Source organism: Pristis pectinata, chromosome 8 (genome assembly GCF_009764475.1).
Source record: "Pristis pectinata isolate sPriPec2 chromosome 8, sPriPec2.1.pri, whole genome shotgun sequence".
Lineage (NCBI taxonomy): Eukaryota > Metazoa > Chordata > Chondrichthyes > Rhinopristiformes > Pristidae > Pristis > Pristis pectinata.
In genome coordinates, this window is record NC_067412.1 from 4,484,668 (window position 1) to 4,496,890 (window position 12,223).

Sequence of the window (12,223 nt, forward strand, 5' to 3'; positions counted from 1 at the left end):
CTCTCCACACTTTGAACTGACGAACCAACCTTATCATCACCCTGATGACCGTACAAGTATAGTTTTCAGTAGGATCAATGGACAGCAATCAAAGATGGGTAACGTATATTGATTCTCTCCTGTTGAAAGTCACCAGATGCTCTGCACCTACTCCATGTGTGATCAATAAACTTAGAAAAGATACGATTTCTATTTATAAGGCATGTGTAACAGGGCAAAAACTACCAAAGGAAATTCATGGGAACTGAGGATGCCATTAATAGTCAATTAGAGTTGCATATATAAACTAGATCTAATAAGGATAGCACTTTTCCTTCTCTGAACCAGATCATAAATAATGCTCCGATTTTCTACATTAAAATGTCAATGTACTTGGAATTTATTCTTCTCAACTGGAATCTCAAGTTGAACAGTTTGAATGAATAACATTTCAATAATACATTTCTTGGAAAGATCATCACCTTGCATTCACTAGCTAGCTTTCAAAATTAGTTAAGAATGATGATTAATCTCCATTGAGTATAAACATAAGAAACAGGAGCAGGGATCAGCTCTTCAAGCCGATTCCACCATTCAACAAGATTATGGCTGAGGATCTACCTCAAGCATCATTATACTGCCTTATTCTCATATCATTTAATTTCTCCAATATCTGGAAATCTATCACTGTTTGTTTTGTGCAATCAATGACTAAGCCTCATATTCCTCCCCTTTGGGAATTCCAAAGATTCACCTTCCTTTAAGTGAAGAAATTTCTCCCCATTTCAGTCCTAAATGTGCTACCCCATATTTTGCTCCATAGTTCTTGACCAGCCAGGACTGGAGGGCTCGAGTTATAAGGAGAGACCAGATAGGCTGGGACTGTTTCCCCTGGAGTGAAGGAGGCTGAGAGGTGACCTTATAGAGGTTTATAAAATCATGAGGGGCATAGATAAGGTGGGCGGTCATAGTATTTTTGCCAGGGTAGGGGAGTTGGAAACCAGAGGGCATAGGTTTAAGGTGAGAGGGGAAAGATTTAAAGGGGACCTGAGGATCAGGTTTTTCACACAGGGAGTTGTGGGTATATCGAGCTAGCTTCCTGAGAAAGTAATAGAAGTGGATAAAATTACGACATTTAGAAGCCATTTGGACAGGTACACAGATAGGAAGTGTTTAGAGGGATATGGGCCAAATGGGACTAGCTCAGGAAGGCACCTTGGTCAGTGTGGACGAGTTGGGGCAAAGGGCCTGTTTCCATGCTGTATAACTCTATGAAATATACTCCCCACATGTACCATCTATCTCGTAGTTGGGGGAGGGGGTAGGAGAACCAGAAGGAGCGTGTGAGAGATAGGCAAATAGAGCCAGGTGAGGGAGGGGAAAGAACCTTGGGCAGGGGGGATCAGAAGGAGAGAGAAAGGAGCAAAGGGAGGTTGGGTTACCTGAAGGTGAAAAATTCAATGTTCGTATCATTGTGTTGTAGACTACCCAGGTGGAATATGCTGCAACTGGCTCCATCTGCCCATCATCCCTCCCTTATCTGGTTCCACATCATCTTCCTTACATGTTTCCAGCAGCCTCTTGTTTCCACGTTACCTTCCAGCCTCTGTCCCTACCTCCACCCTCCCTTCCCCTACTGATTGAGTCCTGATGAAGGATCCCTCCATAGATGCTGAGTGACCTGTTCCTCCAGCATTTTATGTGTGTTGAGATTTTTGATCGTGTTAAATCTATGTTTTTTTGATAGAGATGGAGATTTTTTTTCCCCATTGGCTGGAGGGTTAGTAATTGGAGGATACAGATTTAAAATAGTTGAAAAAAATGCCAGCCATCCAAGGTAAGAAATTGTTTTAGCAGCAAGCTCTTAGATTGGAATGTGCTGTTCAGAAGGGTGGTGGAAGCACATTCAAGGGGAGCATTTAAAAGGAAATTGGATGTATAGAATAGAAAAAAAACAGCCATGAGGAAGAGAGTGGGGGAATTGGGACTGATCGGAAGGTTCTTTCAAAAAGCTGGCATTATGGGTCTGATAGTGAAAATCAATCAAACTGCAGATGCTGGAAATCTAAAATAAAAACACAAAATGATGGAAATAGCAGGTCGGGCTGTATTTGTGAGAAGAGAAACAGAGTTAATGTTTTAGGCTGAAGACCCCTTGCAAAGTATTTCCAGCATTTTCTGCTTTTATTACGATGAGACGAAAACTGCCTTCTGTCCCAACAGATTTTCTATGAACAGGAATGACTGCCATTAAATACTTGCGATTAAAAATAGAAAATGTGAGAAATATTCATCAACACAGGCAGGGTCTGTGGAGAGAGAAACAGAATTAATGACCAGATCCATCCAGCAAAAATGAGAAAATAAGCATGTTTTAAGTTGCAGAGAAGGTTGAAGGGTGGATACAAATGGAATGTCGGTGAATGGGCGGAGACCAAGTGAGAATGAAAATAATGATGTCGCTAATTGACGGAGGATGGTGAAAGTTATTGCAGATGATCTGCCTGGTTAGATGCAAACAGGAGATGAAAGCGGCCAGAAAAGAGAAAAATAAATAATGTGAGAGCTCAGAGAAAGACTGCAGTTGCTGGTAAACTGAAATTTAGGAAAATGCTGGAAATACCCAGCAGGTTGGGCAGCATCACTGAAGAGAGAAAAACTGAACTAACATTACAGCTCAATGAACTTTTGTCATAACAGTCCTCATACAAACCTGAAAGGCTGGGTTATCTGAAATTGTTGAATTCAATGCTGAGTCCTGAGAGCTATAACCTGGCTATTCGGTAGATCAGACGCTGTTCCTGGAGCTTATGTTGGGCTTGGTTGGAACGATATAAGAACCAAAGACTTAAGTCCATGTAGGACTGAGGTTGAAAATTAAATAGACAGGCAACTGTTGGCTCATGCTGGAGAAACTCAGCAGGTCAGGCAGTATCTATGGAGGGAAATAAACAGTCAGCGCTTCGGGTCTGGACTCAGATGACCACGAACTCGAGGCTCATGATCACCTGTAGCTGTATTCTGGTGCAATTGGCTGATTCATGTTAAAGTTTTCACTAACCATTAAAGAAAAGAAGATCAGCATTAAAATCAGAGGTGGCCCCTAGCAACGCATTTCGAGGGCCTGAGCTCTTTCACGACCTCTCCTGGTTGCTAAGCGAATGACGTAAGAGCGAGCCCGTCCATCACCACCTTCAGGCCGGAAAACCCGCCTACTTATGGCTCCACCCCGGGCGCTGATTGGCTCGTACCCGCCGGTCAGGGCGACGTGCGATTGGTTAAGCGATGTCGTCCATCACGGCGGTGGGGGCGGGACGCGTTTGCTTCTGACGCATCATGGCGGCTGTGGGAAAAGCAGTGAGAGGGCAGCCGCGTCGCTAGCGAAAGCGCCCAGAAAATTGCCATCGCCGCCAGGAAAATGTCCACGCAGTCAGCCGATGGCAGAGTTGTGCTTGCGAGCCACGATTTGAGAGGGATATCGGCGCGGAGCTGGGATCGGGGCCTGTGAGGAAGGATGAGCTTCGGCGGGCCGGCGCCAGTCACCATTTGTTGCCGGAAAATCAGGAAGAAAAGCGGCGACGGCGGACAGCGCCGTGTGTAGAGGCGGGCAGCGGTGTGTTGTTAGCGGCCTCTCGGATCGAATGGGAGGCCGGCCAGTCCGTATAAATGCCGCCAGTCGGCAGTCCTTGACGGCGGTGGAGCCGTGGCCGAGCATGGCGGTGTACGCCGGCATCCTCCTCCTGCTGCTGGCACTGCGCAGTGTCCAAGGTGCTCCACTTCCGCAAACAGGTGCAGGTCAGTGTGCATCGGCATCTGAAAATGCTGCCGCTTTTCCGCTGTGCAAAACAATATTACTGTACCCTAGGCAAAATTTTAACCCTGCAACAAATAAAAAAAATCGAATGCGTTTCAAATATTTAACACACGTGGTGTAAGCCTTGATCAGTAATTGTTATTGAAACCACTGGATTGTGGTGAAACTGCAACTGGTTCATTGCTTCAGGAAAAGAAATCAGAATTTCTGAACCTGGTCTGGGCTAGATGTGACCATAGACCCAGTGGCCTGACAAACCATTCAGGGATGGGCAATGCTGCCTCACTTTCAGTGACACCCACGTTCTCTGAATAAATTTAGGTGGGAGTGGGGGTGAAGAGAAATCTTGCAAATACAGAATACTGTCAGTGCTTGAAATCTGTCAAAAAAAAATTGCTGGAAACACTCAGCTTATCAGGTAACATCTGTGGAGAATGAAATAGTCAACATTAGCCTGTTGAGCATTTTCTCATTTTATTTTAGGCTACAGCATAAACGTGTGAATCATAGTGTTAAAAAGGAATGACTTGCATTTGTATAGTGCCTTTCATGGCCCTCTTGGGATGCACAGTGCTTTACAGGTAATGAAGTACTTTAGAAAAATAGGTACTATTGTTACATAGGCATATAATGCGCTTGTTGCATTGTTAAAAATAATCGCTGATTCACATCGCTGTAGGACTGATACTTATTTTTAATATCCAAGTACCTGTCATTAAAAGTGACTGCCTGCCATCTAGTAAAATTATCTTGAATATGAAACAATGAGATCTCAGAATTGTAGCATTTGATTTAAGATTAACAGCAGCATTAAATTCTATAACCTTTTTTGAAGACTTCAAGCTGAGTATACTGTAGTTGTGTCAAAGTTTTGTTAAGGTGTAGAAAAAAATATGCAGCTCAAAAAATGCTACCTGTTCTATATTGCACAGTGGCTGAGTTACATCGAAGATTTATATTGTGATTTAAGCCATTAGCTAAATCCAAATCTCAGTTTGATTCTGGAATATTTTTTAATTGTGAATGAGTTAGCAGCTTGAATGTGATTTGTCGTATCCTTCTTGTAGGTGGTTGAGATTTCTGTGTTGAGCTTAATTGCTGTTGTCATAAAGATAGAAAATGCTGGAAACGTTCAACATTTCAGACAGCATCTGTGGATGGAGAAACTGAGTTAACATTTCAGGTTGACCTTTTTATCAGAACTGGGAAAGAAAGCAAACAAGTTAACTTTAAGATGCAAAGAAGGAGGGATGGATGGAACATAGGGAATATCTTGGGAGATAAATTAGCATAACAAGCCTACAGATTGCCAGGGCTATACTTCCACATATACCGCCTAAGGATTCCATACCATTCTCCAACTACCCCTGTCTTTATGGTATCTTGCAAAGAACGTGTCTTTATGGTATCTTGCAAAGAACGGCAGTTCTCTAGCCTGGAGGATTGTGGAGGCCAGATAATTGGAAGTATTTAAAAAAAAAAGTAGGGAAATTTAGAAAAAAAAATCTGAGAATTGATAGCTATGGGGAACTGGCTCAGAAGAGGAGTTGAGGTCTGAGACATATCAGCCATGATTGTATTGAATGGTGGGGCACACTTAAGGAGCCAGGTAGTCTAATCTTGCTCCTACTTTCTTCTGTTTGTCTTGTGTTCTAATGATGATACTCTCCACTCGTCTCGTCTTCCTTAACTGTGGCTGCCCCGCTGCCAAAGTGGGCAGAGCCTTTGATGTCATTTATTTCCCGCACCTCTGCTCTCATCCCCTCCCCTCCCAGAAAGAGCAAGGATAGCATTCAAACAAGATGCTGGAGGAACCCGGTAGGTCAGGCAGCATCTATGGAGGGAATTGCACAGTCGGCTTTTGCCGTGGATTCCACCCCACCAGCCTTTGGATCATCCTTTGTAATTTCTATTGCCTTCAGTAAGATTCCTCTTTTCCCCTCACAACTTTCTGGTCTGCTCTTCCAGCTCTACCAACTACTCCCTTTCTTAGCAATTTCCTGTGCAATTTTCCTTTCACCTCACCCCTTCCCGCCATCCAAGGACTCAAACAGTTCTTTCAGGTGAAGCTGCAACTAACTTGCATCACTTCCAATCTATGTATTGCATCTGGTACTTGCAATGCAATCTTCTCTGTTTTGGAGAATATGTTGAGTGACTGCTTTGTGCAGCACCTGCGTTCAATCCACAGGGGCATCCCTGAGCATCTAGTTGCCTCTCACTCTGATCTATTTGACTGTGGACTCCGCTCTGTTATAATGAGGCCTAGTGTAAGTTCAAGCCTTCCAGACTTGAATTCAATAATTTGAGGTAACTCACTTTTGTATCGACGGGCCAGTTCTGCTGTAAGTTATTCATCTGTAATTTTTAACTTTTTCCTCTGCATTGACACTACCTGATTTGCCTGGTATTCCCTGCAGCTCTGGAGCAACACAAGATGCTGGAGGAACTCAGCGGGTCAGGCTGCATCTATGGATGGAAATGGGTGGTCTTCATCTGGTCCAGATGAAGGACTTGACACAAAATGTTGACTTTTTATTTCAGATTTCCAGTATCTGCAGTTTTATTCATTTTTGTTTTAATGAAAGGTTGCAGTTGCCTGTATGAATAACTGAGGGCATCTTGTTTATTCCAGTTCCTTCTCTATTATCTAACCTCTGCTAACAATATTTTGATATTGTTGAACTTGCCCATCATTGTTGTTTATCAGTGGAAGGTGAAGATGTACTTTATTCAAAACAAATCTAATTTTTTTATTACATAAGTGATGATGCATACTTTTTTGATACAAAATTTCCATTGTTCTTAACTTTAATATTATGAAGTTTGCAATATACAAGGAGCTTCTTGCCCAATTGGTAAAGCTACCTTTTTCCCAACAATTCAAAAGTATCCCACTGCCTCTCCCAGTTTTGGATAACACTGTATCTTCCTTATTGTTTCAAATATTTAATCCAACTTTTCTTCATAGTACTGCTAAGCATTCATGCTCAACATCTCTCAAGAAATTCTGCCATATTGCATCCTCTTAGCATTATTTATTCTCTCAAAATGGCATTGCTTCTATTCATACTGTGCTCCTGTTACTGCTCTTCTTCTGTCTCTCCACCCTAATCGGTTCATCCATGTCCTTAAATCTGTATCTCAATCTAAAACATTCAAAATACTATTTTTCTTCTATTTTTGTGAATCATCTGCCTAGCATCTATCCCTCTTTGGTATCCTGACTTGCCATTGACATGATTTTGCTCAGGGCTACTTTGCTGGCTAATGATTAGCCTCCTATTTGTCAAACAGTGTATGGATGGTATGAGTCAGTCATTGGGTGTCAAGTTGCTGTTGACTTCATGTCCTCTTGTGCTGTAAGTGCCTCACTTTTCTCTTGAACTCTTTGCCACTACCTTTTGTTCCCATCTTCTGGAGATCAGATAACAGATAAACCTCATTTTCTCTGCTTCAATTGTTGCTCGAGTGTAGAGATCCTGTGCTCCTGAAGTTCAGTTTTCTAAAATGTGCTGTTTCTGTATTAACCATGGATCAGCAATGGCCTACATAATTGAGCTCCACGCCATGATAGTTGCTCACGATGAAATCCTTTGTTTGGCTTTAAATGTAGTCTGAACAGCTATTACTTCATTGCCCTGAAAGTCCTTTGGGATACCCTGAGAGAGGCAAGATTCTCTTAATTTCCTTTGTCCATTTGATGAGTGAAGAATAATTTTTGCCTAACTAAATGTCACAAGTAAATCCATCTCATCTGCCCTCTTGCAGTGCTTTGTTTTAATGATACTGCTGTGGAGGAGGAAAATTAATTGCAATATTTTGTTACCAATTAATTATCATTAACTTGTTTTATCAGTCCTGAATGCATTGTTCAGTGTTTGCCATGTAATGCGGGCCAGATTCATGTTCTGTGAACATAAGAACATAAGAAATAGGAGCAGGAGTAGGCCAACTGGCCCGTCGAGCCTGTTCCGCTGTTCATTAAGATCATGGCTGATCTGAAACGATTACTCCTGATGTCATTTTCAGTGTATTGCAGGATATTAGTGTAATACTCTTCTCCTGCCCAACTTCCTGGTTTACTGTTGAAAGAACCTAGAATATTACAGCACAGTACAGGCCCTTTGGCCCATGATGTTGTGCCGACATTTTATCCTGCTCTAATATCTATCTAATCCTTCCCTCCCATGTAGATCTCCATTTATCTATCATTCGTGGCTATCTAAGAATATCTGAAATGTACCTGATGTATCTGCCCCCACAACCTCTGCCGGCAGTGCATTCCATGCACCCACTACTCTGTTTTTTTTAAAAAGAAGCAAAACCTTACCTCTGACATCCCCCTTATACCTTCCTCTAATGACCTTAAAATTATGCCTATTTTTGCCCTGGGAAAAAGTCTCTGACTGTCCACTTGATCAATGCCTCTTATCATCTTGTACACCTCTATCAAGTCACCTCTTATCCTCCTCTTCTCCAGAGAGAAAAGCCCTAGCTCATTCAACCTATCCTCTCCATCTAGGTAGCATTCTGGTAAATCTCCTCTGCACCCTCTAAAGCTTCCACATCCTTCCTATAAGGAGGCGAACAGAACTGAACACCATACTCCCAAGTATGGTCTAACCAGAGTTCTATAGAAATGCAACATTACCTTGCGGCTCTTGAACTCAATACCCCAACTAATGAAGGCCAATGCACCATAAGCCTTCTTAACAACCTTATCGACCTGCGCAGCAACCTTAAGGGATCTATGGACGTTGACCCCAAGATCCCTCTGTTCCCCCACACTGCTAAGAGCCCTGCCATTAACCTTCAAATTTGATCTTCCAAAGTGTATCACTTCAGTTTTCTGGTTTAAACTCCATCTGCTGCTCCTCAGCCCAGGTCTGCATCCTATCAATGTCCTGTTGTAATCTACAGCAACCTTCTACACTGTCCACAACACCACCAACCTTCATGTCGTCAGCAAACTTACTAACCCACCCTTCCATATCCTCATCCAAGTCATTTATAAAAATCACAAAGAGCAGGGGTCCCAGAACAGATCTCCGTGGAACACCACTGGTCACCAACCTCCAGGCAGAATATGCTCCATGATGTACCGATATAGCTGAAAAAGCTAGGATCTTACACTAGATTTTCTGGGCAGCATTTCACAGATGTAGCAAATGAGTGGAGTTCAAAAGTTCCATAAATTCTGTTTTTCCAGCACAAATTCTGTTTTAGTCCATGAATATTAGGAATGTAGATAAATATCTGTTATTGCATTAGATATAATTAACTGAAGTGTCATTACAGTCTAAAATATTTTGTTTGTTTATATATTTTTTTAATGTCTAAAGCCAACATGTTGTGGAATTTTGGGTCACAAGGTATTTTAATGTGACCAAATGGGGAGTGGCACCTAGTTGTACCTATTTATTTTATAGTAGGTTAATTGCTATGCCAATAAAGGTTGCTTTGTGATGCAGGAAAAAGGATGGAGTTGTTAGAAAAAAATTGCCAATGTCATCTATTAATTTGTGACTGCTGTAAGTCTTTCATATGTGGTGATTGAAAGCGTTTTCTTGATTTAAATGTTGCTAACAGTTTTCATACCAGTCATCCAGCACAAGTGTTGTTTTTACAAGTTGTCCCTGGGTTGTGAACACCTGACATATAGACAATCCTACATATGAATGAGCTCCCATTATGTTATTAAAGTCTTGCATACATATTTTTGTTTGTTGCTACAAACAGCAGAACTAGTTTCCCCTCTCTCCACTTTTAGTAATTGTTCTTTCTTATCTGTCTTATGTGCTTTCCAATACAATACTGTGGAGGTATGATTACCATATCAAATGATTTTTGTGTATTTTCCAATTTGTGGATAAAATTGACATGGATGTCTGTAAAAACTGAATCTGTTTGTTACCTGGAGACGGGTTGTATGTCCAATCTTTGTGTTACATGATATTTATTGCCTATGTATTATTTTGAACTTCCAAATATTGTCCTTCCACAATAACAACATACACAAAATGCTGGAGGAACTCAGCAGGTCAGGCAGCATCTATGGAGGGAAATAAACAGTCAACATTTCAGAATCAGGTTTATTATCACTGATGTATGTCGTGAAATTTGTTGTTTTGCGGTAGCATTACGGTGCAAGACATTAAAAATTACTATGTATTACAAAAATAGTGCAAAAGAGGAATAATGAGGTAGTGTTCATGGATTCATGGACCTTTCAGAAATCTGATGGCGGAGGGGAAGAAGCTGTTCCTGAAATGTTGAGTGTGAGTCTTCAGGCGCCTGAACCTCCTCCCCAATGGTAGTAACGTGAAGAGGGCGTGTCTCGGGTGGTGAGGATCCTTCATGATGGATGCTGCCGCCTTGAGGTGCTGCCTTCTTGAGGCACCGCCTCCTGAAGATGTTCTCGATGGCGATGGGGGTTGTGTCCGTGATGGAGCTGGCTGAATCTACAACCCTCTGTAGCCTCTTAGGATCCTGCACATTGGAGCCTCCATACCAGGCTGTGATGCAACCAGTCAGAATGCTCTCCTCTGTACATCTGTAGAATTTTGTAAGAGTCTTTGACATACCAACTCTCCTCAAACTTCTCATGAAGTAGAGCCGCTGGCGTGCTGCCTTCATGATTGCATCAATGTTGGGCCCAAGATGGATCCTCTGAGATGTTGATGCCCAGGGACTTGAAGCTGCTCACCCTTTCCACTGCTTACCCCACAATGAATACTGGTGTGTGTTCTCCTGACCTCCCCTTCCTGAAGTCCACAATCAGTTCCTTGGTCTTGCTGCTGATGAGTGCATGGTTGTTGTTGGGACACCACTCAACCAGTCGATCTATCTCACTCCTGCAAGCCTCTTCATCGCCATCTGAGATTCTGCCAACAACAGTGGTGTCGTCAGTGAATTTATAGATGGCTTTTGAGCTGTGCCTAGACACACAGTCATGAGCGTAGAGAGAGTAGAGCAGTGGGCTAAGCACGCATCCTTGAGGTGCGCCTGTGTTCATTGTTAGCGAGGAGGAGATGTTACTACTGATCCGCACTGATTGTAGTCTCCCGATAAGGAAGTTGAGGATCCAGTTGCAGAGGGAGATACAGAGGCCCAGGTTTTGAAGCTTGTTGATTAGTACTGAGGGGATGATTGTGTTGAATGCTGAGTTGTAATTGATAAACAGCAGCCTGACGTATGTCGTCTGGGTGATCCAAAGCCGAATGGAGAGCCAATGAGATTGCGTCCGCTGTAGACCTGTTGTAGTGAAACCCTTCTTCAGTCCTGAAATGTTGACTGTTTATTTCCCTCCATAGATGCTACCTGGCCTGCTGAGTTCCTCCAGCATCTTGTGTGTGTTGCTCCAGATTCCAGCATCTGCAGAATCTCTTGTCTCCGTTCTTCTACAATGTCACTTTTGTCTTGAGACCACATGGTTTAAAAGCTTTAATAGATGGCTTCGCAGTTACAACACCCATAAGACAAATTTTATTTACTTTGTCAAACAGCAATGTGATAATCACCAGCTAATCTGTTTTCATTGTGTGGATCAAGGATTAAATATTGGCCTGTTCAAAATACAGGTCATCACCAGTTAGAGTAGGGGTCTGTTCCTGTGAACCGTTCGTAACCCAAATGGTTTGCAAATTGGTAATGTGGCCGCGAACAGAGTTCCCACATGGCAGAAGATTCCTGCAGCAGCCAGCAAATCCATACCTTCAGTCTCCCAAATGCCTGTTCATGTGTAGGGGCTGCATATAAGCCAGGCATTTGTAAGCTGGGGAGGACCTGTAATGCCATGCTATCATTTTTCATACATCTGATGAAGCTGATGGAGCATCAGTTTAATGCATTGCAGAAAGGTAATACCAGTGACTCCCTTGTACTTCACCAGATTTTTATGTTCAAGTTTCTGGAATGGGACTTGAAATTGGAAATTTCTGACTTGAAGGTGAGAGTGCTCACTTAGCTGACAGCAATGGTTTACTTCCTTGCTCTTTTACTGAGCTACTCATACTATATTTTCACTTGTTCTTATTAACCCACAAATATCAGGTACTTAACCCACAGTATAAGGCATTGTTCCTCCTGATATGTGGTATCAGGAGGAACAATGCCCTTGTGGTTTATTATGCTGAGATTTGGCATGTTAGTTCTTGGTGATTATGCTGCAAGATATGAAAGCTTCCAAATCAGCATAGGATTGTGTTCTTTGAACGAGGAGGTGTAAATTGACCAGAGCTCAGCTGACAAAGCAATAGCATGAATTCTTTCTGTAGGCGGGTAATAGGTCAAAAGTAGGAGTTGTTGAAAGCAGAAGGGAAAGCAAGTAAAGCAGTTTTCCTCCTTGTTTGCATCGCTATCTCTCTTTCAATTAACTGTCACATTCAAAGAATGATATAGCATTTTGTCTTCATTGATGTTTTCAAA

At 42.3% G+C, this 12,223-nt stretch overlaps 1 protein-coding gene across 1 annotated transcript in view; it reads left to right on the top strand.

Moving 5' to 3' along the window:
* The first annotated feature begins 3,300 nt into the window (after positions 1-3,300).
* The window catches only part of lmtk2 (lemur tyrosine kinase 2), a 104,212-nt gene continuing 95,289 nt past the window's right edge, over positions 3,301-12,223 (top strand). The window contains 1 exon segment of the mRNA XM_052021233.1: positions 3,301-3,774. Coding sequence (XP_051877193.1) covers positions 3,621-3,774 — 154 coding nt within the window. The 5' untranslated portion in view covers positions 3,301-3,620.